The sequence below is a fragment of the Panthera uncia genome, chromosome A2 (assembly GCF_023721935.1).
Source record: "Panthera uncia isolate 11264 chromosome A2, Puncia_PCG_1.0, whole genome shotgun sequence".
NCBI lineage: Eukaryota > Metazoa > Chordata > Mammalia > Carnivora > Felidae > Panthera > Panthera uncia.
In genome coordinates this window covers 18042966-18070698 of record NC_064816.1, presented here as the reverse complement: position 1 = coordinate 18070698, position 27733 = coordinate 18042966, and the positions used below count along the sequence as shown (strand labels likewise).

Below are 27733 nucleotides of genomic sequence, written 5' to 3'. Positions count from 1 at the left end.
TCATTTTTCAAGGTATTTCTTTTGTAAAGGAGCCAGATTTGGCAACTAGACTGAAAATCTTCCAAAATTCTGTACAAATGTGTAATATACAAATATACACAAGGCTTTTGCCAAGAAAAGACAGCACAACAAATGACAGAGGCGGCTTTGGTGTCACATACCACCTAGGGCATCTCAACACCCCCTAGCAATGAGAGGGGCTGACGGACCATGACATGGGCTACACATGTAAAACACACTACATTACACTATGTACACTGAAGTATAAAAGACTCACTGTCCCCTTGGCCAGCTCACAAGCCCTCTGGCAGGAAGGAAGGCCATTCACCAGACAGCCCATATAAGGGGAACTCCTTTAAGTGGGAGAACATTGTAGAATGGAGTGGTTCGCCCTAAAAACTATTAACAGCACAAGGCATGCCCTTAAAGAGACAGGAGCTAAGAGTGAATTCAGGAGATGGACCACTCCTTGTGCTCCGAGGAGCTCATCTTTCCTGCCCTCCCTCTCTCTCTGAACCTCACTCCATCTCCGTGAACCGAGCAAACATGGCCTTCCGGACAGCATCTTTGTAGGAATCCGCACCCGACAGTCCGTATGCACTGCCTTTGGCTCCTAGGCCAGCTCCTTTTAGCCGGACTTGAGCCTAGAGGAACAGAATTTCTGTCAGCAGAGGGCAGGTAGGGTGTGGACCGCTTCAACCCCTGCTCATCCAGCAGACTCCCAACTGAAAAGGACCACCCACCAGGGGACAGAAGAGAGTAAGTTTTGGAGACCTGGAGTAGGGTTAAGGACTGAAGGAATAAAATGTGCTAAGGAAGACAGACAGATGGAGACACATCCCCCAACCCTGTCCCCCAGTGCCTGCTCAGCAGGCTTCTGTACCTATTAAGGGCCCCAAAATACTCCACTGAAGCCTAGGAAGGTCTGGTAATCATGGGCAGATTGTAGCAGGACACCCCGATGGCAGAACTGGCTTGCACAAGATAAACATGGCCTGTAGGAGTCTGACCTAAGCTGGGCTGCCAGGTTAGAGAAGGAACAGTCCCTGGTGGTGCTCTTGTCTAGAAGGCCAGTGGGTGGGGGACTCCTGATCCTGAGATTACATCTCAATCTGAGCTCTGAGCAACTAAAAAAATTTCTTAGCATGGATAAAAATCCTACTAAATCGTAACTTGTTTTATACATAACCAAGATCACCTACATGGTGATTAAGAAATTAAAGCACAGTGTACCTTGAAAAAAACCTAATCTAAGCTATCTGGATGAATTAGTGTTCAGTAAGGGGCTGTTTCTAACAGGACATAGAAATATACAGCTCTCAAGACAGCTTTTACCCAAAAAAACCAAAGACCAGAAAAATCAAGTAGGGTACCACACCCATTCCTCTCAAATGACATCTTAAAAGAAGAGTGACATAAAGGAGGGCGGCCGGGAACCAGACTCCATTGGGCTTGCCAGAGGAGATGGCCCTTTATGGTAAAGGTAAAGCTGGCCCCTGGGTCCCAGGCTGTCTGGGTGCTTTGACCTCATCTCATCACCAAAATAAACCTGCAAACCACAGAAGCCCAATGTCACTGCTTACCTCGATGGGAGCTGTGATGCCTTGACACTTTCTTCCCAAACCTGAACCTTCCCGCCAACCCATGGCTTGCAGCATCTTGTTGCCAATGTTACTGTGGTCAATGCCATCTTTGGTGGGCTGCTCGTAATTCCTGCCAGTGGCAAACACACAGTTACTTAACATAGCCACAGCCCCTGCTAATGAAGTGGAAAAGGTACACAACACATACACAGTGCCAGCATCAAATTGCTTCTTGCGCTTGGGCTCTGGAGGTTCTGGAATGCCGTATTTCTCCCGTCTTTCTGCGGCTCGATCTCGGTATTTCATCTACGTGCGAGAAAATACGCTGCTAAAGACATTCAGACTTGAAGCTGCAACAACCTAATGCACCTAGACTTTGTGATTACCACCCTCAGACACTTCCTTAGTCTGGAGTTTGGCCTTTTTGAGTGGTCTGAAACACCTAACACTTTTGTTTTTTTCCCCTTACTGCACTCAATACCGAAAATGGTACATTTGGGGACCTCTGGGTGGCTCAGTTGGTTGAGCGTCTGATTCTTCATTTTGGCTCATGTCATGATCTCATGGGTTCATGGGATCAAGCCTGGCGTCGTGCTCTGTGCTGACAGCGTGGAGCCATGGACACTGCTTGGGATATTCATTCTCTCTCTCTCTCTCTCCCCCCCCCCCCCCTCGTGTACGCACACCCTTTCTCAAAAAAATGAATAAACTTAAAAAAAACGTATTGAAAAAAGGGTCGGTTTGTAGGGATTAACTGTGTGTGGAACCTGGGGCCCACCTACATCTCCAACAAGGAATTTTATTTAATTAGCCGCCACCTGTCAAGCTCTTCAACAGACTGCTAGGCTGTGGGTACAGCCTCCCAGGGTCCTAGAGGAAGAGCAGGGCAGAGATGCCATTCCTCTTACCACTTGGGACAGGCCCATCTCCAGGGACAGATGGCACCACAAACAGTGGAAAATAACAGAAAAGCAAAAGCCCTAATTACAGATAGTCGAACTACAAAATTATCACGTGGTGAAAAATTTCAAGTAACTTGCCCACTGGTTGATTTCTAACCAACGGCCCTCAATTTCTTTTTTTTTTTTTTTAATTTTTTTTTTAACTATTATTTATTTTTGAGACAGAGAGAGATAGAGCATGAACAGGGGAGGCGCAGAGAGAGAGGGAGACACAGAATCTGAAACAGGCTCCAGGCTCTGAGCTGTCAGCACAGAGCCCGACGCGGGGCTCGAACTCACAGACTGTGAGATCATGACCTGAGCCAAAGTCAGACGCTTAACCGACCGAGCCACCCAGGCGCCCCCTCAATTTCTTTTTAAAGCCTGGCTGGCCCTCAACTTGCCTCATGAACCATCAAATGCCTGTCCATTATTGGCCTCACCTGCTTTTGCTGCCTTCACCCCAAACCCAGTCCTGCCCACTACTTCCTTCTGTATCACTGCGTCTGTCTTATGCCCTGATATCCTCTGGGCCTAATTTGAAGCCTCCCTCGTTGCAGGCCAGAAGAGATCACCTTCTCTTTACTAAAATCCAGTATACTTCACCAGTAAGTATTTGGCATTCACAAGTTGTGAGCAACCTTGAGGATGTGCTTCTGTCCACCCTCATAAAGAGAGGGTGCAGAGTGCTCACAAAGCACCTATAACCTGACATGAGCCACAATGGCCAGGTGACATGTGGTATGACAAATCCTACCTTGCCCCTGGGACCTGGAATTAAGTGCTACAAATAAATGCTAAAAGCAAATACAAGATACTCCTTCTAGTGGCACAGTGACCCTCAATCACCTCTCTCTCCCTTAGCTCCAAGGCTTCCAGCTCCTGCTCACTCAGTCTGGATCGTCGGTAGATATCCATGTTTTGCTGTACAAGAGATTTGACAGACGTAGTAAGAATTCGGACCATCCTAATTTGAAATGACATTATCAACACCTATTTAGTCTAAGAGTCAAAGCCCAATCGACACACTACGGCATGAAAACCAGAGCCTGGTGTATATGGAGCTGCCATGCTCTTTGCCACTCTATGATGTAGAACAGACTACCATCAGAACAGTCTTCTCAAAGGCATTCACTCAACATCAGGGCACCCATATTGCCTCATTGCCTCCCCTCCCTGCCTCTTATCAGCTCAGAGAATCATGGCCACCTTGTGAAGGTCTGAGAGCTGCTGGTGCCTGACCAGGGCGTCTCTGTTAGGGAACTGGCGCCGGCAAAGCAGGCAGGCCATCTTCTTCCAGTCGGCCAGCTTTTCTTCCTCACTCTCAAGTCTCTCTACGAGCTCCTCTTCATTGTCACTGTCACCACTGTAAGCAGCAACCAGACCCCTCTGGGGACAAAAGGGTGGGTCATTGGAAATGTACAGCAGGAAGCAGTGATGACTATGTATCTGGATAAAGCAACGTGTAATACAAGATGTGTGAGAACTCCCAATGCCCCATGCCATACTTCAACAGTGAAATTGCATTTATCCGGCTGTACAGAACAGTCAGGTCCTCAAGTGCTGGGCCTGACAGCCTGCTGGCACCAAACTCCTGGGGCCCAGGAAAAGTTCCTGGATGGTTGTTTTCAAGCTACTCATTATAGATGAAAACCCCAAATACGACAGATCAGGGTAATGGCCCACCCAGACCATTATCTATCAAGTAAAACACTTTTTATTGTCTTAATTTTCTCTTTCCAAACTGTTAAAACCCTCTATTTACAAATGCAATAAAACTCAACTGAGCTTAGGAATTCAAATGCAGGCTTCATTCAATGCTCCATCTCACTGGCTTTCACCCAGAAAATAAAGCCCTAGACATGGATTCTATGTGCAGAAGCTTTTCAATACCCACCAACAGTGACCACATCCAGTTTTAAGTAGGAATCACATTAGCCAAGATGAAGCTGAGAATCACAGGAAGACACAAACCACAAAAATGGCCTTAAAACACTGGTGGTCCTTCCTTACTTTGAGGGGATTCTCCTCGTCTCCATTTCGCACCAATTCTGGAATGAGCTGCTGCCTTTCAGCTAAGGCTCCCTGGGAAACAGAGAAACAAGTCATAAGCCTCAAGTTTTACTTAAGTTCCCATGAAGAAGTATGGTCATTCCTGCTACTGTTACCTTTTTCTCAAAAAGAGCAAAGCCAGCATCTGCTGCAGCAGACTCTCTCCTCTCTTCTTCCCTCAAGGAATTAACAGGTTGAAAACTGTTTTTAAAATTTTCTTTCTGCTTGTTTAAACTCTTAGCCCAGCGTTCCATGTCTTTAGCGATCTAATGACAAATAACCATGAAAAAAAACATTTAGGTATGTGAGTTTAGACAATAGTCAGCCCCTGTGCCACAGTAAGAAGCCATTAAGGATCTCACCTCAGTCACGTGCTCTGGAACAAAACCCCCTTTGCCCTTACTTCTACCTACAAATATCTTCATGACACACTATTGCATACAATCAAAATCATTAACGAATACTGCTTGAAAGCCTGTGCAGTGTTCCAGAATATACTTCCTTCTAAGTATGTATATGGGCAACTGACAAAAACTAAAAAATTAAAAATGCTTTATGAACTTAATGTAAATTAAACGTGTGGCCCAGCTTTTGAGAATCCAAATAAAGCTGACAGAGAGGCCACAACTCAAAAAAAAAAAAAAAAAAAAAGAAAAGAAAAGAAAAGAAAAAAAAACTAAGCCCAATACCCCAGAAAGACCTCGAAGTCCCCTGGCTGGGTCATTATTTCACCTGCTGGGCTGTTTTGCTCTTGGGTTTCTCCTTCTTCTCCTTCCCTTCTTTTGCAGGAGGTAGGCCCGTCTGCTGGTGGGAGGTGGACTCCGCAGCTGGCACGTACGTCTCTTTCTCTCCATCCCAGTAAAGGTACTGCTGGGTCAAGGAATTGTAGTAGTACTAGAAACAAAGCACAATTAATGCAGACTTTCTGCTTTGTCAAACCATTAAAGGATCATTTTGTCAAAAAGGCACACAAAATTGTTTTGTCAAAAAAAATTCAACATATAAACATAAAACATGTTGCAGAGCAGTAGTATCTCCTGCTCAGAGAGAAGCTGCTGTATGTGTTGGTGTGGTGAGGATGATGAACTGGCCAGTGAAGAGGTACGGAACTTCTTAGACAAAAGCAGAATATGGTTTCTCAGCAGTGTAATACCATTAATCTAATCCGTGGGCCTGGAGGGCACCCGAAGAGCAATGTGTCTCACTCCTTTCCATAAACTGTTTATACAAACCAGGAGGCCAGAACAAGTGGTTCAGCAGGAGGTTTTATTTATTTATTTATTTTTTTCCAAGATTTTATTTTTTAAGTAATCTCTATACTCAACGTGAGGCTCAAACTCACAACCCTGAGATCAAGAGTCGCATGCTCTGGCGAATGAGCCAGCCAGACTCCCCTTGTTCAGAAGCAGTTTTTAAATCACACATCCTCTGTGACGACCAGTTAACAGCTCATTACTGGGTCCAACCATCAAAACCCTTTGGAAACCCAGGTAACCAAACACAGGGTTGTAAAAAGCCAGTTTGGGAGCCTGGAAGACCAGATCTGATCTATGTCGGATGAACTGCAATGGGAGATAGGTAGCACCTATCTCTCCACTTCTTTCTTCCTTAGTCATTCGCTCTACTCACTCAGCAGGGACCCAGGAGAGACATCTGTCATGTCTCTTCTAGGGAAGGTGGTATGGGTCAGACGCAGAAGTCACAACAAAAACATGGCCACTAAGAAGAACTGCTTGGATAATGGTCAGACTTCACCTCTTCACCAAGCAAGAGGAGCGGAAGAGCCACGCAAGGCTTGGCTTGCTCAGGTGGGTCCCTCATTGCTTCACACCTTTCTCAGAAACCACAAGCTCTCAATACCAAGTACCTGTTAAAAGCACTTATTTTCCTATTCTATATATACAGCTCCTGGTCATAAGTAATTATTTATTTATGGAGTGTTAGTGTTGCCTTCCCTCTTCAAAATAATCTACCACTACTAAAAATAAAACATCACCCCACAGATCTGTTAATTTCTACCCTCAAGAAAACATCAGGATGTTAAGTAAAAGAGGTTGGACACCAAGAGGTCACATGTCATCCGACTTCATTTATATGAAATGCTTAGAAGAGACAAATTTGTAGAGACAGAAAGCAAATAGTGGTCACTGGGGTAAGGAGGGACAAAGGAGTGATTGTTAATGGGTACACAGTTTCTTTTTGGGGCAATGAAAGTATTTTGGATTACCAAAATAAATACACAAACACACAAACAAATAAACTTTAAGGGGTGCCTGGCTCAGTCAGTAGCAGCATGCAACTCTTCATCTCAAGGTCATGAGTTTGAGCCCTATGTTGGGTACAGAGATTACTAAAAATAAATTTAAAAAATGTTTTGGAGTTAGTGGTGATGGGAGCACAACATTGCCAGTATATTCAAATTATACATTCTAAATGGTTAAAATGGGTAAATTTTAAGGGTATTTGGCTAGCTCAGTCAGTAGAGCATGAGACTCTTGATTTCATGGGTTGTGAATTTGAGCCCCATGCTGGGTTTATGCAAAAATAAATTTTTTTGAAAAAAATTATTTTTTAATGCTTATTTATTTTTGAGAGAGAGAGCACAAGCGAGGGAGGGGCAGAGAGGGAGGGAGACACAGAATCCCAAGCAGGCTCCAGGCTCCAAGCTGTCAGCACAGAGCCTTATGTGGGGCTCAAACTCACAGACTGCGAGATCATGACCTGAGCCAAAGTTGGATGCTTACCGACTGAGCCACCCAGGCGCCCCTATGCAAAAATAAAATCTTAAAAAAAAAAAAAAAGTGAAGGGGCACCTGGGTGGCTCAGTCGGTTAAGCGGCCGACTTCGGCTCAGGTCATGATCTCACGGTCCGTGAGTTTGAGCTCCGCGTCGGGCTCTGTGCTGACCGCTCAGAGCCTGGAGCCTGTTTCAGATTCTGTGTCTCCCTGTCTCTCTGCCCCTCCCCTGTTCATGCTCTGTCTCTCTCTGTCTCAAAAATAAATAAATGTTAAAAAAAAAAAAAAAAAAAAAAGTAAAATTTATGTCATGTGAATTTCATCTCAGCTTTAAAAAATACATAGGAAGAGAAACCACAATTTGAAACTTCAATCTAGGTCTTTACATAATGACTAACAGCCACCTATAATAACTTGACAACCTAATCCACGGTAGTACTAGAAGTCTGACTAGTGGTTACTGAAGGGGATGGGTACTGACTGACAAGGGGCATAAGGGAACCTTCAGCATGCCAGGAATGTTTTCTCCTCTCAGTGCTGATATATATGAATGTGTATACATATGAATATTCAAAGAAAAGTACACTTCAGCTCTGTATATTTTTCTTCTATTGTTTGAAGTTTATTTATTTTTGAGAGAGAGGGAGAGAGAGAGGGACAGAGAGAGCGAGTGCACATGAATGGGGGAGGGGCAGAGAGAGGGAGAGGATCCAAGAAGGCTGGGGCTCGAACTCACGAACTGTGAAATCATGAGCTGAAATCAAGAATTGGATGCTTAACTGAGCCACCCAGGCGCCCCTCGTGTATTTTTCTGTATGTATGTTGTACCTGAAAACATCTTTTTTTAACCTTTAAAAATTAAAATCCTAAAATAGAAATTACATCTTGGTGGTTCTGAAGAACTTAAAACTAATCTGGGTCACTTGCTCCTTTGCAAAAGGTATTTCGTTTCATGCCTCATAGACAGACTAAGTGAAACAAAGATATTTCTAGTGACGCTGGGGAGGAAAACTGCATTTACCTGCGAGTTGGGGTCATAGTACAGCCCTGTTGTCGGATCATAATAATATCCTGAAGATTCATCATACTGGTAAGTGGATGTGTCAGGCACTGCTGCAAAAACAAAATCCAGCACACGGTCATTCCAGATAAAGAAACTGGCTTTACTTCAAATTCTAAGCCACGGAGATGCAGCAGGCCTTAATGGTCGTCTTCTCTCATATCCCCAAGTGTCCCTCTGACACCCACAAAGGGAGAGGAACTCTTACTAGACACAGACAACAACTAGGACCTTCCAACTGTTAACAGCCCCATGAGGTTTGGCTTACCATATTTGGTACCAGGAACTACACCAGTGGGGGAAGCGGCTGGGGCCTGTGTACTTGTGCTAGTGCTAGGCTGTGCTTCCTCAGTCTGGAAAGAACAGCAGCTTCAATATAATTTCAACTGTAAAGCCTCTTAAGAGAACTAAATCACTGCAATCATCCATCCAGGAGGAAGGGCTCCCCTGACAGACACATTGTAGCAATGATCTAAGGCAATCCTTGAGCAAAACACATGCTGACAACTTTCTTCCTAAAGGTCAAGTCGAAGCATGCAGAATGTATAAATACCCCTTGTTTGGAATCTTATGTTTTAAATACACACTCCAAATTATTTCATTATCTAATACTACCAAACAGAGAGAAGTAAGGTCAGAATGTGTGTGTATTATTCAATCCTGGCTCATACAGCAGGAAAGGATAATACGTGTACAACAAAATAAAGTTTCCCCAACAGTCACCAGTTCTGTATTTAGGATAACAGGATTACCGGAGAGCCAGGCGGATTGGAGGTCTGATTATACAGCTGGGGACTCTGGGACACTACAGCCGCTGAGGTGGTGGTCACTGCTGTGCCTGATGATAAATGATGCACGCAGGGTTAGAAAGGGCCAAGGCAATGAACTCAAAGCCAAATATCTTTATCTGTAATACCCAAACTAGCCTTCTGTCGTTGTGAGGCCAGTTACTTATTTATCATCATTATTATTATATACCTTTTTGGAGAGATAAAAACAGAGAATGAGTGGGGGAGGGGCAAAGAGCGAGGGAGATACAGAATCCAAAGCAGTCTCCTGGCTCTGAGCTGTCAGCACAGAGCCCGATGTGGGGCTTGGACCCATGAACCACAAGATTATGCCCTGAGCCAAAGTCGGATGCTTAAGTGACCGAGACACCCAGGTGCCCCTATTTTGTGATTTTTAGAGAGAACAAGTGAGAATGTATGTGCACATATGAGCGGGGGTGGGGACAAAGGCAGAAAGAATCTTAAGCAGATTCCATGCTCAGTGCAGAGCCTGATGTAGAGCTTTATCTCATGACTGTGGGATCATGACCTGAACCAAAATGAAGAGTCCGACGGTCAACAACTGAGCCTCAGGTGCCCTGATGTATCAGTTCTTAATTCCTACTAAGCATCCTGGAACCTATGACATTTTCATTTTTATAATCCTACTAGAATGTCACAAAGTTAAATATTCTGTATGACAACTAAAAAAAAGGAAGAGGCTGGGGCGCCTGGGTGGCTCAGTCGGTTAAACGTCCGACTTCAGCTCAGGTCACAATCTCGCGGTCCATATGAGTTCGAGCCCCGCGTCAGGCTCTGGGCTGATGGCTCAGAGCCTGGAGCCTGCTTCAGATTCTGTGTCTCCCTCTCTCTCTGCCCCTCCCCCATTCATGCTCTGTCTCTCTCTGTCCCAAAAATAAATAAACGTTAAAAAAAAAAATTTTTTTTTTTAAATAAAAAAAAGGAAGAGGAATCCATATCTGGGGTTGAGAAAAGATTTAACCATAAAGCTTTTAGAATTCTACAACAAAAAGTAAAGCAAGGCCTTCCTATAATGACCCTTGTGATTGATTTCTGGTCACCAGAATCTAGGGCCACACCCTCCCTGCTCATTTGAACCTATGTGGGCACCCATGACTCCAAACAACACAGAGAGGGGAGATACAAAGCTGAATTCCAAGAACGAATACTCATCACAACATGAGTTTCACACTCTCAGCGACTCAAGTACTTCTAATCTTCCCCAGAACCTTACGCACATGGAGACAGCACTGAACGTGCACCGCCCCCCCCCCCCCCCACCCCCCCCGCAGGGAAATGGACTCCTGGCTTGGGGTCTAGTTAAAACATCTAATTATTATTTTTTTTACATTTATTTGTTTTGAGAGAGAGAGAGAGAGAGCGAGAGAGAGAGAGCGAGCGAGCGTGAGCATGCGCGGGTGAGCAAGTACACACAGGGGAGGGGCAAAGAGAGAGAATCCCAAGTAGGATCTGTGCTAACAGCACAAAGCCCATTGCAGGACTCAATCTAACGACCGGAAAATCAAGAGTCAGACGCTTAAGCAACTGAGCCCTCCAAGCGCCAAGGACATCTAGTTCTATCTCCTCAACCACAGCTACTTAAACAAAAGGTAAAACAGATGAAGTTTACTACCTGATGCAGATGACGCATCAGATTCCAATCCTCCAGTTTGTTGTTGATAAAACTGTTGGTAATCCTGTGAGTACTGAAGAAAAGTGCACTGTTAAAAGCTGCTGTTCTCAGACATGCTCTGGAGAGAAGGTGGATGTTGGTCAAATCTACCTACCTGAGCATATTGGGCATAGCCATCTTGGCCTGGCTGCAGGTAACTGTAGTCAACACTGCCTCCTTCACCACTCTGAGACTATAGCATGTCAAAAGAAGAGGACACACAGGTGAGTTGAGTAGACACCAAGAGCCAGGAAGTACTCCCTAAAACTGTCCTTAGAGAGCTTCTAAGGCACTACTTCTGTGAATTTGGGCACCAACACACTACTTTGACAAAAAATACCTATCTTACCTGGGTGGATGACCACTGAGCTGCAGCAATGGCTGTACTAGCCACAGAGAAGGCGCTGACCCGGTTACCATCTGGGAGGACCAAGTCTCTGAAACCACAAAAATCCAAGCATGTGATTCTATCTCAGTATGCTTCCTATCCATGCTCCCATACTGTCAAGGAAACATCAATTCACTCTAGCCTTTGTTGGGAACTCTCAAATGCTAGCAAGGCCTCATTTCAGAGCAGAAAGGGGTCTCCATGGGCCAATCCTCAGTGGGCAAATGTCTCTGTAGTGTCACCATTTTACTCTGTAACCTGCCATCTAGTAAGGTATCTGCTGGATGAGTAATGACACTTCAAATGGGACATTTATATCTCTAGACTAAAGCTTTCTCTATACGAAGCTTCTGGAAGGAAAAGATTATTTCCAGATGGGTTTGCACCACCTTGAAGCTGTTTGCATAGCACATATTCTCAACCCATCTGCCATGTCTGCCTCTGTCCTGCTTTGTAGTTTTCCAGCAACTGGTTCCTCAAGACAGGAAAGAATATGCTTTAAGAAAGACAGCTGACTCCCTCCTGACCTTGGCAACCAGGGAGGATTGTGTCTCAGGGAGAACATGGGCTTAGGGTACAGTCAGCAAAGCATCCCTGGGCAGCTGTGCAAGTACAGCAGTTTGAAATAAGGACAATGAAGTTACTCACTTTCTGGCACTTTTCGCAAAATCAACCCCAATAGTTTTGCCGTCAATTTTCAAAGGAGGATGGAGACTCTGTAATATCTGAAGAAGCTGAGAGGCATCCTGAAGGAGAAGATCAAGAAAGACCATTTTGTCCTATAATTTAAAATCTCTCCCTACCACCTACCCCATTCAAAGAAATACAGCTTTCTATTAAAAAAGAACAGTAATTCCTAATTGTTTGTACACACGAAACCTCAAGGAAAAAATACAGCCCTCTTTCCTCCAGCACATGAAGGCATTCCATATTATTAAAGGAGTAAATGCTAAATCAATCTAAAACAAAAGCAAGAAGGAAAAATTAAAGTGTGGCTCAAAACTTCAGTTCTGTGAATCATTCACAGGTATACGCATTATTTTTACCACTTATCAAAGTAACTGGTCCTCTAATTTAGCACTACAATAACTATCATTACGTAGTCTTGAACTTTGGGTTCCAGGAGCCTTACAGACAGTACTACTTTTAGATGAACCACATTTGTCTCTTAAAGCCCAGTTTATTTAATGTTATTCTAGAGAGAACATGAACAGAGGAGAGAGGCAGAGGGAGAGACAATCTTGAGCAGGCTCCATGCTCAGTGTCCGCTGCCTAACTGACTGAGCCACCCAGGTGCTCCAAGCCCAGTTTCTTTTAAAAGAGAAGATTCAGTGAGCTCACCATTGCAGAGGACAGCTGCACAAATGCGAAGCCTCTGTTCTGCTGGGTCTGTTTATCTTTTATGAGGCGAATGTTATTGACAGCTAAGGATGCATAGGGAGACAGCGCTGTCATGATGGAATCCACCACAGTGTGCGGGGCTATGTTTCGAAGTATGATTGCTGGAGGTGAAAGGGACAAATCACATGTATGTGCATTACCACCACCAATACTTTTGAAGGCAGGCTCAAGTACAAACACATAAATCCATTTGGGAGGTTCCTAGTATATCTTGCACTTTGACATGGAGAAGATTCTAAAAACCAATCTTTCATGGGATAAACTAAAGCTAATGTTGGTCATTAAAAAAGTGTAAGAGCACAATAACTCCCAACTGAGGTCAAGTAATACCATAAAGGCCAAGAATATACTGGAACTTACTATCACAGTAGTAATCCACAGACTGAACAGATTCTGTGGTTCCAGGGGGCACTTCCTGTTCAGAGTCTACAAGAAGGGGAGGAGACAGGGGGAGTCAGTTACTGAAGACAAACAAATAATAAACCAGTATTTTTTTTAGTAAAGAAATACATTCAAACCCCGAAGTTTTAATTGTAAGCAAATGTAGTAGCCATTTTTTTCTTTTTAAACCATCTGTAGCTATAATAAAACACCATTAATTTTGACACGATACATGTGGAATGCAGAAACTGGGCCGGAGAGGACTGACATTACCTCGGTACTACGGAAAAACAGATTCAAAATGCAAACCAGTGAGCAGACTTAATTTTGGAAAATAAAGGAACTCTCTGCACACACAGTCATCAGAAGCATCTCCCTAACACAAGGTAAGCAAGTTTACAGAAGATACACGAGTTACTTCCTGAAATGCTTTACAATCTATACCACAGACAACCTAATTAGTCAGGTTTTTGGTTTGTTTTTTTAAGTTTATTTTTGAGAAATAGTGTGCATGCAGGGGTGCGCTATCATCATGGAGCCTACCTTGGGGCTCAAACCCATGAACTATGAGATCATGACCTGAGCCCAAACCAACAGTTGGACACTCAACCAACTAAGCCACTCAGGTGCCCCCGTAATTAGTCAGGTTTTCAATGCATATTCCAAATAGCTGAGTTTGGGCTTACCAAACTTGTCTGCTCCACACCGGAAGCATTTTAGTCTTTTCCTGAAATTGTTAAGGCAGCACTGGAAGAAAAAAAGTTTTCTCTGTAATTATTTCTCACAGTAGGCCAGGCTTACTAGTGATGAAGTGGGTTAGGGGCTACAGGGCCATGGACAAGTCCCAGTAAGCAAATAAAAAAGCAGAGTGATAACATATAACCAAGACAAAAGGGCATTCACCTAAAAATTTTAAATGTAAAATGTTTCAGTATGTGAATTCTAACAAGAAAAATCTTGACATAGTTTGAAATAGAATTCCCTTTTTATCAAGTTGAGGGAAAGTTTAAGTTCACCCAAAAACCCTACAGCAAACAGTGGCAAAGTTTGTTCTTCAATCAGAAGAGCACTCACTATATGGACCACTCTATACACACAAGCAAGATGTGAATGGAATACTGTCAAGCCCCCTTCTGGAAACAGTAGACGTGAAGAACAATGAATCGGAATACTCTCAGAATGGCAAGCTCAAATGGTGCAATGCTGACAGGACTACAATACTTCTGCTTTTGAATTTCTTTTAATTATTATTATTTTTTCTTTAAGTAAGCTGTATGCCCAATGTGGGGCTTGAACTTACGACTCTGAGATCAGGAGGTGCATGCTCTATCGAATGAGCCAGCCAGGTGCCCTGACAGAACCATAACGGATCTTACATAACTTGAGCAGAGTCAGAAGGATTTTGTTAATGTAATTAAGGACTATGCCACAAGTTGAGAGCTCTAGAAATCAAGAAACAGTAAAGTGGAACAAACCTAAAATCCTAATTGAAACACTGAGCTTAGAACCTGGATCTCCCCCCAAATATTTATTTACTTATTTTGAAGTCAGAGCAAGCGAGCATGAGTGAAGGAGAGGCAGAGACAGAATCCCAACCAGGCTCCACGCTGTCAGCACAGAGGCTGATGCAGGGCTCGAACCCATGAACTGTGAGATCATGACCTGGGCTGAAATCAAGAGTCAGACGCTCAACCTACTGAGCCACCCAGGCAACCCAAACCTGGATCTTTTTTTTTTTTTTTTTTCCAACGTTTATTTTTGTTCAACGTTTTTTTATTTATTTTTGGGACAGAGAGAGACAGAACATGAACGGGGGAGGGGCAGAGAGAGAGGGAGACACAGAATCGGAAACAGGCTCCAGGCTCCGAGCCATCAGCCCAGAGCCCGACGCGGGGCTCGAACTCACAGACCGCGAGATCGTGACCTGGCTGAAGTCGGACGCCCAACCGACTGCGCCACCCAGGCGCCCCACCAACGTTTATTTTTGAAAGAGAGAGACAGACAGTGTGAGCAGGGGAGGGGAAGAGAGAGAGAAGACACAGAATCTGAGCTGTCAGTACGAGCCCAATGTGGGGCTCAAACTTGCGAACCTTGAGATTATGATCTGAGCTGAAGCCGGAGGCTTAACTGACTGACCCACCCAGGTGTCCAAGAACCTGGATCTTAAAAAAATCTCTAATGTTCTAGGGATTCTAGTACTGGCACAGGAGGATGAAAAGAAAGTCATGAACCAGGAAAATCACCCTATGATAAAAGCTGGTGATTGTATACTTTCTAGCTTCCTTGTTCAGACAGACAAAGAGAAAACAAAACTTGAAGGAGTTTGGTCTATCTGGGAAGAACACATGCTTACCTTGTTACAAAGCCAATCTTCAAACTTAGGTCTGGGATTGCTATAATGCATCGCAATGTGCTTTCCTTGAATCACTAGCTTTTTCTGTAAAAAAAGAAGTAACTAGTTATTCCCATTGTGAGGAACATGTGTCCATTTTCCCAGGGCAGAGCACACTTCGGAAAAATCAGTGCTCTGGAATTAAATGGACAACATACGGGGAGGACCAACCACCGCCACCTATACTCTGCCCATCCAATCCTTCAGATAGGCAGTAAGAGAATGGGATGCGGAGTAAAGGTAAACGGAGTCAGGGAGTGCTGAGAAAGCTGCCAAACTCTAACCGCTGACATGCACCAGGCCGTGTCTCCAGCAGAGACAGAAGTCCTAACATTCAGCATTGCCAGGCTGCCCGAGAGTGACAGTCTATTTCAAAAAGCAGAAGACACAACTCTCCCAGTTCTGAGATTGCCTACTTTAGCCTCAGCATGGTGTCCTTGGGCTTCGCTTCACTTTTCCCCCAGTCCCCCGTCCTTATGTAAAGTAAAAGCCTTTCTATTTTCCCTTTCCCCAAACTCCTGCTTTAGCATGTGTCTGTCCTCTGGGGGACGAGGGGAGGGGAGCTCATTTTTAAAGGGAATCTGGTTACAACTTTTTCTTACGAGGGCCTATTCTGAATGCCATCCACTCTAAAGCAGCTAAATGAGATTTCTTCCTGCCAACTGAAACCATGTCACGTCCTAAGTGATGGATGTGTTTTTCACTGAAATACATGGTACTCTCTTCAGGATGAGTAACCAGGAGGCCAATGAAGTTTCTTCAGGGGGGTCGGAAGAGTTTATAAATGCATACACCACCTTACCCTTCAGGTCAACCATGTGACTAAAAGGGAATCAACTTTGAAGGTCAAAACTCCAAGCTCAATCAGTCTAGCCAAGAGTATGTATATCCAGCACCTGCCCCCAAAGAGCCTTCATTTAACAGGAGCATCTTTTCTTCTTCTTCTTCTTCTTTTTTTTATGGGGGGGGGGGGGGCAGGAGGGAGGAGGGAATGGGATGTTCTGACAATATCAGAACAGAATTAGTAGGAGGTTAGATATCCAAATTTTTAAAAGGAGTCTAACCCCTCTAAATATACATACTGTTGAGCAATTTGGTTCTTGCAAATCCTGGAAGAGTTAAGACATGCTGTGAATGTTGTCTCTGCATTATCTAAAGGCAAGACTGCATGTCTGGCCAAGAAGGAAAAAGCTGAAGGGCCATCCACTCACTGTGTTGTACAGAAACAAAAATGAAGCTGGGAGATATGTCAATAGATCATCCCAGTAGGAGGGGTGTGTGCTGGGGGAGACTCCAAACTATCACTGAGTCCCTAATCCTATTAGCCTTTTATTTCTGGAGTGAATTTGAATTGTAATGAAATATTACATAGTAACTTAGCTTTGTATACATTAAAATTGTGGAGATTTTTTAAAATGTCTCGTGGGTTTTAATTTCTTTGGAGTTTTAAACTCCCAGGCAAGTCATTCTGATACCTCCACTGCATCAAAAGATGCTGTCACATCAAGAAAGCAGACTCACATGAAGCTTGTGTTTATATTCTATATTTACTAGGATGATGTCCATGGTATGAAATGAATGAAGCTTCACTTTTGTTAAGATCAGGCTGTCACCTCTGGGTTAAGAAAATGAGAGGCTTAAAAATCTACCAAATCAATCAAAATGATACCCCCATTAGTGAGTCTTGTTATATTACTAAAGAATGTAACTCTTATTTATGGGTGACAAATAAAATGCTGCAGAAAAGCAACATAATGAGTTAAGCAAACTTCTCAGAACGCATTTGGTTAAGGCATTCAATACTGTGCTATGGAGTTCTGGCAAAAAATGTTACTGAAGTGCCAAGTACTGAACGTTTTCTTGACAAACTGTAGAACACTTCAGTTAATGCTACATCAAAGAACCATCAATGATTTGCTTTCAATGGACTTTAAAAGGCATTCTCAGGGAGATTAGAACGTTAATGCCAGTTTAACTAGATTAGACAGCAGCAGGACACTAGCTCCCAGGCTAATCTCATCAGACTTATTGTTCATAAATTCCACGGAGGTCCTTAAATAGTCCTGAAGACCCATACGAACAGTTATGCCTCCAGGAGGCTTGTGGTCTCCAAGTAGAAATAAGGAATCACTTACAAAATGCCAGTAGCAGACTTCTACTATATTCTCTTTACTGTCGAATCGAGAGTTGGGTATTTTAAGATTACTCTCAATGGACATAATGAATAGGAACATAATCAGTAGGGGAAAAGGGAACATTAATATGTTTTGGTAATCACCAGACAGGTATTCAGTGATTAACAAAGTCCTGCCAGGCAGCCATGTTTAAAGGCAGAGCACATTCTGCAATGCAGTCCTTGCTGCTGTTACTTATTCTAATAACATCAATTTTAATATATACAAAGCTTTTCTTTAAAAAAAAAAATCACTCCTTTGGAACAAACCACTCCTTCAACCTTTTTTTTTTTTTTTTTAAATTGTACAGACTTGTTCCATTTTCATGAATATCTAGACTTGGTGAGTGAAGCAACCTGATTGGCTTCCATCCAGCTGGTAGCATCTTGCAAGTGATAAAACTCCACGAAGGCGAAACCACGGCTTACACCTAGAGACAGCATTCAGATATAGACGGGATACTCGTGTTAGTCAGTTCCTTTATAACAGGTGAATCTCTCTCCCACTGCTTCAACACTGCGTGACAAAGCCAATTGGGAAGCAGCTTTACAAATGTGACTTGACTTGGGGATCTTCTTGATACTTTGCCATGGCAAGGAACCAAGCCGCCTGAACTAAGTGCCACTCGATTTGATTCCACGCTTAAAAAGTAACCATGCAACCGACTACAAACAGTCAAACAAGGAGTTTATAAATCACTACTTACCGAAGGAAAAAAAAAAGCCCCTAAAAACAAAGTTTTTAAAAAGGTCCTCAGGTGCTCTCTAATATCGTTTTCAAAGAGTCACATTCCTTAGCCATGGCAAACCTTTCATTCTGAATTCATGTGCTTGAAGACTGGGGGAATCAGGATGGTCTTTAGGGGCTGAGGTGGGAATGGGGAAGAGAGCCAGAACCGCCGGAACTAAGCAAGCTCTCACCTGTTTTCCTCTTCATCAGCCTCACATCCGCAGGCTGAGGGCCTTCAAAGGACTCCATCATTTCCCGAATCTGCAGAGTTTTACACGTTTATAGTTAAAGCTTCAGCCACAAACTATTCCACATCAAAGAAAATTCAAGGACCAAGAACTGCATTAACTGCTTTAATCAGCCAAGTTTTTAACTTCTATCACCAAAATGCAATTATTCTAAACATGGAAAAAAGGGAACGCTTCTCACAGAAATGAAATGCATTATAACAGCCTCAAACGCATTCTTTTTTTTTTTTTTTTTTCCTCAAATGCATTCTTTATATGCTGCCTGGGGATTTCCCTGAGGTACAAGTATTTATGTTATAAACAGTCTTGCCCACGGCATGCTGTCCTGCAAGCTTCTCTCCTCTAGTCTCACTTTGCTGTCCTTTGTTTAAAGGACCAGAAAGAAAATGAAATTTAGAAGAGGCAAAGGATGTGCTATTGTCCTCTGAAGTATATGATCAAGAATCAATAGCCAAAAACACAAGGAACTCTCTCAAACATTTTTTGCACAATACGAAAGAAATAATTTTTATATTTACATTAGTGGTGAAAACTAACAAAGCTCATAACATTCCTAGGCTCCTAATAGGTCAAGCAATAATTGGTCCTAGAAAAATGAATTTGGGCTAGAAGGTTTGTTACTGATGTCAGACCAAGCCCTTACTACAAAAGGCAACGAAATACCCTAATCTCTTTATCAATCATGCCAGGTAGCAATACCCCTAGGAAAAAAAAAAACAGGGCCAAATTTGTGAGACGAAGTCTCCAACTTTCCATAATTACGTGCAAAGGCTATGGGATATACACTGTCGATCCTCATTATTTGTGCATTCTGTGTTTGCAAATTTGCCCATTCACTGAAATTTGTAACTCCAAATCAATACTTTTGGCACTTCCAAGTCATCTGTGGACATACACAGGAGAAAGAAAGGTTTGAGTCACTTGATGCACCTGTCCCAGGCCGGGGTGATGTTTTGCTTGGTTTCAGCTTTCATAATGTAGCAAGTATCTTTTTCACTATCTATTTAGTGCCAAGTGTATCACATTTTTGTACCTTTGGTTGATTTCACTATCCATATATCTACCTAGTTGTTTTGTTTTGAAGTTATCTCTGTACCCAACATGAGGCTTGAACTCACAATCCCTGATATTAAGAGTCACATGTTCTACCAACTGAGCCAGCCAGTTGAGCATCAACCCTTAATTTTGGGTCAGGTCATGATCTTAGGGTCATGGGACCAAGCGATGTGTTGGGCTCTGAGCTGAGAGTGAAGCCTGCTTAAAATTCTCCCTCTCTCTCTCTGCCATCTCCCCCACTTGTGCTTTAAAATAAAACAATAAAAAAATTTAAAATAAAAAATAAAATGGCTCTCCAAATGTAGTGCTGGAGTTTCTGTCTAGTGTTCCTGAATGCAAGAAGGCTATGATGTCCCTTACAGAAAAAATATGTATGTAAGACAAGCTTCATTCAGGCACAAGTTATAGTGTGGCTAGATGTGAGTTCAAGGTTTATGAATCAACAATATATATTAAATAAGGTATCTCTAAACCAAAATGCACCTGAAACAAGGTTATGTATTGATCTGTTGATGAAAATGTTGTGACCAGAGGCTCACAGGAACCTAACTTTGTATCTTCTCTAGGAGTGATAGTTCAGTATTCAGTATTCTATTTGCAATGACTTTATAAACTGACCATAACCACCCCAAAGAAAGAGAATCGACTATGTCTATTTTTTCCACAGAGCAGAAGTTCTACACAGAGCCAGACCATGTGACTCAGGTCCATGCTTAGTAATAACTAACTGGTCATCAGAATAACTAAAGATAGTTACTACAAAAGCAGTGGTAACAGTAACATACAGTAACATAGTAACTAAAGATAGTTATTGTAACAGTTCATGTCAGTCAGGGGGAGGGAGGGCTAAACAAAAAAAGATAAAACAATAATGAAAATGACAAACTGAAGTCCAGGAGATTAAATATTATAATTTTAAAATGTTTTAAAACCTCAACAAATGAATCTGCTAAGAATACTACATAATTTGGGGGCCTGAGAAATTCTACTTTGAAAACCAGCCTTCTTATGGTAGGCGATTCTATTTCCCTGAAGAAGCCTGAAATACAAAAGCATTACAATCTTGTTTGCCAACCTGCTGCCTCAACTGCCAGCAGGGAGGTTCCCCAAGTCAGCTAGAGCACTGCTTCTCCATGCTACTACTCACTTCCTCTGCAGACTCCCAGGATCACAGGTCAGCAGGCTACTCAAGGGAACAACCTGCTTAACAAGCAAACTTTCCTAAATGGACTCCTCCTGCATTTCCTGCATCTTACTCTACATGCCCACCGTTGCCCCTACCTGTGCTCATCTCTGCCTTCCCTGTCTACCCATTCTTTCCTCCAACATTCTAACTTGCATAGCTTTTGTTACTAGGAAAAGCCCTTAGTACCTTTTTTTTTTTTTTTTTTAATTTTATTAGAGAGAGAGAGAGAGAGAGAGAGACTGTGCGTGCACAAGCGGGCAAGAGGAACAGAGGGAGAAAGAATCTCAAGCAGGCTCCATGCTGAGCATGAAATCATGACCTGAGCTGAAATCAAGAGTCAGAAGCTCTAGTGTTTATACCAACTGAGCTACCCAGGTGCCCCAGTAACTTTATACTTAGCTGGGCTTTTAAAGATTCCACAGCCTGGCCTCAACAGCACCTTCCCACATCCCTCACCCCTGCCAAAAGCCTTTAACATCAGCCAAATCAACCTGGTTCAAGGCCTTGACTAAATTCAGAATCTATTTCCAGGTGTGCTTATGTTACCCTACTGCCTAGAAGTACAGTCTACACCTTTCCCCCAGTTCTCCACCAAACCCAAACATTTCTTTCTATCCCTCAAAAATCAGTTCAACTAAGATCTCCCTGGAACCCTTCTTTACCCTCCACTAATAAAACCTCCCTTAAACCTCCAGAGACATTAAGAAAAAGGGGGGGGGGGCACCTGGGTGGCTCAGATCTGGTGGCTCAGATCTGTCCGACTTCAGATCAGGTCATGATCTCACGGTTCATGGGTTCGAGACCCACCTCGGGCTCAGTGCTGACAGATTGGAGCCTGGAGCCTGCTTTGGATTCTGTCTCCCTCTCTGTCCCTCCCTGGCTCGCACTCTGTCTCTGTCTCTTTCTCAAAAATTAACAAACATCGGGGCGCCTGGGTGGCGCAGTCGGTTAAGCGTCCGACTTCAGCCAGGTCACGATCTCGCGGTCTGTGAGTTCGAGCCCCGCGTCGGGCTCTGGGCTGATGGCTCGGAGCCTGGAGCCTATTTCCGATTCTGTGTCTCCCTCTCTCTCTGCCCCTCCCCCGTTCATGCTCTGTCTCTCTCTGTCCCAAAAATTAAAAAATATTGAAGAGGTTCTGCAGAATGTCCCTTAAAAAAAAAAAAAAATTTCTACTCCAGGGACACCTGGGTGGCTCAGTTGGTTAAGAGTCTGACTCTTGGTTTCAGCTCATGTCATGATCTCAGGGTCAGGAGTTCCAGCCCCGAGTCAGGCTCCAAGCTGACAGTACAGAGTCTCCTTGGGATTCTCTCTCTCCTCTCTTTGCCCCTCCTCTGCTTATGCCTGCTCTCGCTCTCAAAATAAATAAGTAAACTTTAAGTAATAATAACCTCTACTCCCAACATGGGGCTTGAACTCACAACCCCAAGTTCAGTAGTAGCATACCCTACCAACTGAGCCAGCCAGGCAGCCCTTTTTCTTTCTTTCTTTTTCCTCCCACCGGGACATTCTGCAGAACCTCTTTCAACAGGACCTCTTCTAACACCAGTCTGCCTAGTAGATCAGGGAAGGCTTCACATAATGGAGACTTCAAGCAGAAAAAGGCACACTGGTAGAACAATGAACATATTTGAAGTGGCCTGTAGGGGAGGCAGGTGGTGGATGTGGCTAGAAGGAATGGGTGAGGGCCAGAGATGCCAGTGAAAATCAGATAGCGCCCAGTATACCAAGGCCCTTGTTGGCCAGTTCTAGGAGTGGGGAGCCAAGTAATGGCCTTCCTTTTCAACAGGGTTCTTAGGTCTCAAATGGATAGTATAATTTTCATCAAATCAAAGGTGGCCAGATCATGAAGAAAATGTTTTTGCTGATACATCCTCACTGAGTAAGTAACCAATTCAATAAAAATAAAACTAAAACTACCTTCTAAGGGCTATTGAAGGAACAAGACCTCCTCTACGTTGAGCTTCAAAGTCTAAATATAAATGGTAATTAACTTCTGAACCAAGTTGAAAGAACTCCATCCTAAAGACAGAAATATACTTCACTAGCTGAGATGTTAGCTTGAGATAAAACAATAGCACAAAAAGTGGCAGAAGTTCCAAATCGGTTGTGCCTACTGGACTGCTCATGATAACTGCTCTCTCCCCTTACATCGCTCTCTGTGATGGTGATGGGAAGTCCGCGCAGCATGATGGTCTTGCTCTCCCTCTCATCACTGATGTCATGCCTGTAGTCATGCTCGCCATAGTCACCATCTGAATGGTAGCCATCTTCGGATCGGTCACTGTTCCTTCTTTCGCGTTCTCTCTGATTTATAATAAATAAAATTACAATTAAAATCACACTGGGTTTATATTCTTTGATCCAGGCCCTAGGAATTTATTTTTAGGAACAACAGAGAGGATACTGGAACTCTATGATGATGTTCACTGTAGTGTTTCTAAAACAAACACAAAAAACAAAACAAACAAAAAAAAACAACAACAAAAAAAGAAGGGCCATAACCATTAGTTCAGGAAGAACGGTTTAACAACTCACTGTACAGTACACTAACACACAGTGAAATACTACATGACCTGTCACAATATGAAGATTGTATGCATGAAAAAAAAAACAAAAACCCTGCATGATTATATGGGCAACACAATTACTTCTAAACAAAGCTCTATTTACATATAGAAAAGAAATGAGAAAAAAACTATGGTGACTGAAACTACAACTTTTAGAAGTAGCATCTGAGGCACAGTGTTGGCATATTATTACGCTCCAATTGCCTCATCTTTAAAATGGGAAGACATGTATCGTAAGTTGTAATGAGACCTACACGAGTTCATGTAAGTCAAGTGCTCAAAAGAGTGCCTGGTGCACGGTGAGCCCTATGTAAATCCTGGCCAGTAATTTCTATTACCAGAGGCTCAGCTGTCTTTGAGGGTTAGAGTCATCTCAACAGATTTCAGAATAATAGAATTTGAATATAATACTCAACAGAGAGTTCTACACTGGGTATACTTATTTCATTTCCAGAATCTTAAAGGCTTTGTGCATACAATTCATAATCTAACTATTTCATACCAATTGCTGACCACTCACCTCTGGGCTATCATAGTCTCGGTAGTCGTCGTATCTGTCGCCCCTCCGATCATCACTAGATCTTTTGTAATCTGAGTCCCTCCGCCTGCTTCTGGATTCACGCTCATCCCGGTCATCCCTGTCTATGATGGAACCGTACCTTCCACTACGCTCTGTTCTACTCACTCTGCCAGGGAAAATAATTTTCATTTACTCTAAAGTAAATCACATTTTATACCTTTAGAAAACATGGTAGAAAACACATACCCCTACAGCTCAGTTTATAAGATACCAAAATAGTTTAAAGTATCCCTCAAAATGTGATCACCAAATTCCAGTTTATTAAGACAACTACTAGGAAAAACATAACTTTCATAAAGGAAAAACATAAAGGAAAAAATAACTTTCAGGAGATAATGCTAAATCTGAAAATATGGGTATCAAATGTCTGGGTTTAATATTTTTTACAAAGGTCAGGTTGTCCAAGTTTATCCTGCGTATTCCCAAGCCTGTAGTCTACACACGTATCACCCCTTCCATCCCTGATTCAGATCTTAGTGATCAAAAATAGGAAGAAAGCAATTTTTAGCATTTCACCCAATTTCAAAGGAGAGAGTGTTCTGACTCATCCACTCTCCAGGGTATCACACTACTGGGAAATGGACCAACAACCTGGATGAATTAAATTAGTTTTTGTTTTTTGTTTTTTTTCCTTATCAGGCAGTTAACCAAGTTCATTTGTTACTAACTAGCACCAGCAGAGAACATCATTTCCTAGAACATCTGGTTTATTTTTGGTTACTCGGCAGCATTAGGTCTCACAGGAAAATCTAATAACAAGAGGCTTAATCCCATTTGACCAAAGATCTAGTTTTTTCATAAACTGTTTATCAGGTTCATAAAACCGTGTAAGGATAAGACAAAGGAAAGGCTTAGAAGTGCCTCATTTAGAGAATACAAATTTACTAAAAAGAAACCAACAGAACAAGTAATCTAGGGCTACTTCATGATGTGAACTATAGGGACTGGAAACCCTAAAAGGGTAAATGTTAGTTTAGTAAGTTATTTGGAATCACAGACTGCTAACACAGCATTAGAACAAGGACATCACGTGACAAGAACTTTTCCTGAGTCTCTTTGGGCCGTTAATTTGATTTGATCTACCACTGGGACCAGCCTGAATACTGAGGAGGAATGAATAAGTAAAAGTCGAGTATTCAAATCAAATGGTCTGGGTGGGAGAATCCCTAGATGACAGAGCAGCCAAATGCTGTCATCTTAATTTTCTACTAATTCTTTAGCAATTTTTCAATTCATTTATTTTTCATGTAATCCACAGTCCAGAGCTTCTATAAATCTGGATCATCTTGCTATGGAGTGGACACTAACAAGAACTGGCATTCACTGATTGCTTGCTACAGCCGGGTACTATGTAAAGTGGCAGACTGTATGATCTCTCCTGGCTTTTGCACAGGCTGTTTTCCACACTGGGAACTCTCAGTGAACCACTCCACCCTGCCCTCCTTTATTCTTACTTATCCTCAGGCTTCACCTTAAAGATTACTTTCTCCAGGAAGCTTTCCTAGATGTATCCAGGAAAACACATGCTTCCTATGTGTTCTAGCAGCACCCTCGACTTCTTTTATATAGCAGAGTTCACACAGTACTTCAATTCTTTCACTAAGCCACCTGCTTGTGAGAGCAAGGCTCATGAAGGGGCTAACAGCAATGCCTGGCACAAAATAGTCACTTACATTTGTTTGATAAACAATTTTTAACAAGTAGTTCAGTTTCCCAATGAAATGTTGTGAACAAAGACAGGTATGCTAGTAACCTACCGTTTGTCTGAACCCATTGTCCTATTGAAGATGTAGCACTCTGCTCCAAAAGGTTCAAATTTTGTTTTTTTCTAGGAAATAAGAGAGACTGATCACTGAAAATTTGAGAGATCACTTAACACCATCATTCCATAAGCTAGGACACTGCTGAGGTTGGAATTTCATCAAATTATTAACAGTGATTATACAAGGTGGTGGCGGGGAGGTGGGAGAGGAGGGAGGTGGGAATCAAGTGTCAGTATTAAAATCACACTAAGGTTTTACTGAAATGAGCACAGCAGGAAGATAAGGCATACTTTAAAATATTAGATTTTCTATTTGATAACAAACTCATAAAAGAATACAGGAAAAAAACTCCTTCCCTTCCCCTACTTTAGGATTACAAAGCAAAAAAGGCAGAGATGCAATCAGCTCCCTGTGTTCTAATCAAAGCAACTCCAACGGGGTAGTTGACCTTTTCAAAACATTAATCAAAGTGTCTTTATTAATACAAGCAGCAACATGAAATTCAGTATTTTCTGATGAAAAGTTGAAACATTTTAGAAGCCAGAATGCCGTGCTGATTGAAATCTACTCCATTTATAACGTAACGGCTGATCCAAAGCTATTTCAGTAAGACAAGAGCAAACCTCGACACGACTTAATTCCTCAGCAACAATAACCACCACAAGCCCTTGAGGCGACCAACTAGGCCCCGCAGCGCCCTGGTGGTAATAAAACATCACACAGCTAGACCGCGTTCGATGCGTGCGAGGTCTGAGAAACTAGTTACAGCCGTCCCTGGCGCCTGTTCCGGAGCAGGCGCTCAACGAACATTTGCTGAATTAATAAATGGAAGAGAACCACCTGGGAGAAATAAGGTCCTGAGCAGAATCTCAGATGCCGCCCCTTGTGTCTCGGGCAGTGCCTGGACCCACCTCCGTGGGGTATTGCAGCCGAGATGGCGGCGCCACTGCCTGCGCGACCCACTCCGGCGTCCGGCTTTCCCTTTCTGCCTGCACATGCCCCTCCCGAACCCCAAGAGGCTCCCAGCCCGCAGATCAGCCTTCACCGAACAACGTCCTGGATAGGCGGATTCAAGTGCAGCTGCGGGGCGATGGCGGCTAGAAACTGCCGGACACCCCCGAGAAGTACCCGAAGGACAGGCGATGGCTCCACATTCAGCTGGGTTGGGGAGTTGGAAATGCGTTCCGTCAGGGGTACAGTCAAGCGCCCGAAAAAAAGTGGGCCTCAGGTTGGGCGGGAGGACGCCCTCCGAGAGCTGACAGCGCAGGCGGCGAGCAGGGGCGCGGCCCTCCAATGCTTCGGGTAGCTACTCTAGAGATGCGGCTGGGACTGATCGGCCGCCACCCGCAGCTGTCAGGGAAGCTGCACGAGGCTTGCCTCAAAAGCATGAACTGCCGGTCTTTATGGGTGGCTGCCGCACTTACCCCCAGGAGAGACCGAAGTGGCAGAAGTAGCGGTTTTGTGCCCCAGAATCTCCAACAGGCTACGGCTGCCTCACAAAATGGCGCCTCGGCCGACGGCCGTCTCCTACCCACAGTACCTCGCGCCTGTCCCCTCCCCCGCACCACCAGCCTCTTGAGGTGGCGTCCAATCCGCGACGGTGTCTGACTGCGCGTAGACTGCTGGGAAGTGTGGTCGCTAAGGCATCCTGTCACTCACGCCCTGTGTTAATTTCCTGCGCATTTCGTTGTTGTTGTTGTTGTTGTTGTTTTTCAAAACCAAGGGCGGAGTTGCCAATCTGCCATTTGCAGACCCAGATTAGAACGCTTACCTTTATTGGTATTTCTTTGCCTTTGTTACAAAGGCCTTAAAAGAGTACAGTTTGTGTTCACTGACACGATGTAAAACGTCACGTGTAACCCAGTTTTAAGAGAACTAAGGTTAGTTGACCGACTATTGCATTATTGGACTCTAGATGGTTTGGGCTAAGTGCTTTAGAAATACCTATTTTCATTCTTATAATCTATGAGATGGTTATTAAACCCAGTTTGCAGGTGAGGAAAATGAGGTTTGTGGAAGTTAAAAGAATTCTTTAAA

The 27733-nt window shown here is 43.3% G+C and overlaps 1 protein-coding gene across 4 annotated transcripts; it reads right to left on the bottom strand.

Moving 5' to 3' along the window:
* Positions 1-27256, bottom strand: RBM5 (RNA binding motif protein 5). 4 transcript variants are annotated; one of them, XM_049640513.1, is made up of 25 exons: positions 27121-27256; positions 25691-25761; positions 23874-24039; positions 22935-23090; positions 18488-18557; positions 17924-17997; positions 15355-15438; positions 13688-13748; positions 12981-13046; positions 12561-12721; positions 11868-11965; positions 11181-11268; positions 10947-11024; positions 10793-10865; positions 9124-9209; positions 8640-8724; positions 8333-8424; positions 5309-5470; positions 4693-4842; positions 4538-4609; positions 3734-3913; positions 3374-3448; positions 1792-1889; positions 1584-1713; positions 1-644 (listed from the first exon to the last, which is right to left on the bottom strand). In XM_049640513.1, exons 2-25 carry the CDS (start codon positions 25705-25707, stop codon positions 519-521), a joined length of 2448 nt encoding a protein of 815 aa, XP_049496470.1. In that variant the 5' UTR covers positions 25708-25761; positions 27121-27256; the 3' UTR covers positions 1-518. The 4 variants fall into 4 exon arrangements, with proteins under 4 accessions (XP_049496470.1, XP_049496469.1, XP_049496471.1 ...); XM_049640512.1 differs by having other exon boundaries at positions 1584-1889; XM_049640514.1 differs by lacking the exons at positions 23874-24039; positions 27121-27256 and having other exon boundaries at positions 1584-1889.
* Positions 27257-27733: the final 477 nt, after the last annotated feature.

Coding starts and splice junctions, on each gene's coding strand:
- RBM5 (XM_049640512.1), bottom strand. Junction 15,439..17,923: donor GCTGGATGGAAGCCAATCAG/GTTGCTTCACTC, acceptor CTTTTTTTACAG/AAAAAGCTAGTGATTCAAGG. Junction 12,722..12,980: donor TGTGGATTACTACTGTGATA/GTAAGTTCCAGT, acceptor TTTCACCTCCAG/CAATCATACTTCGAAACATA.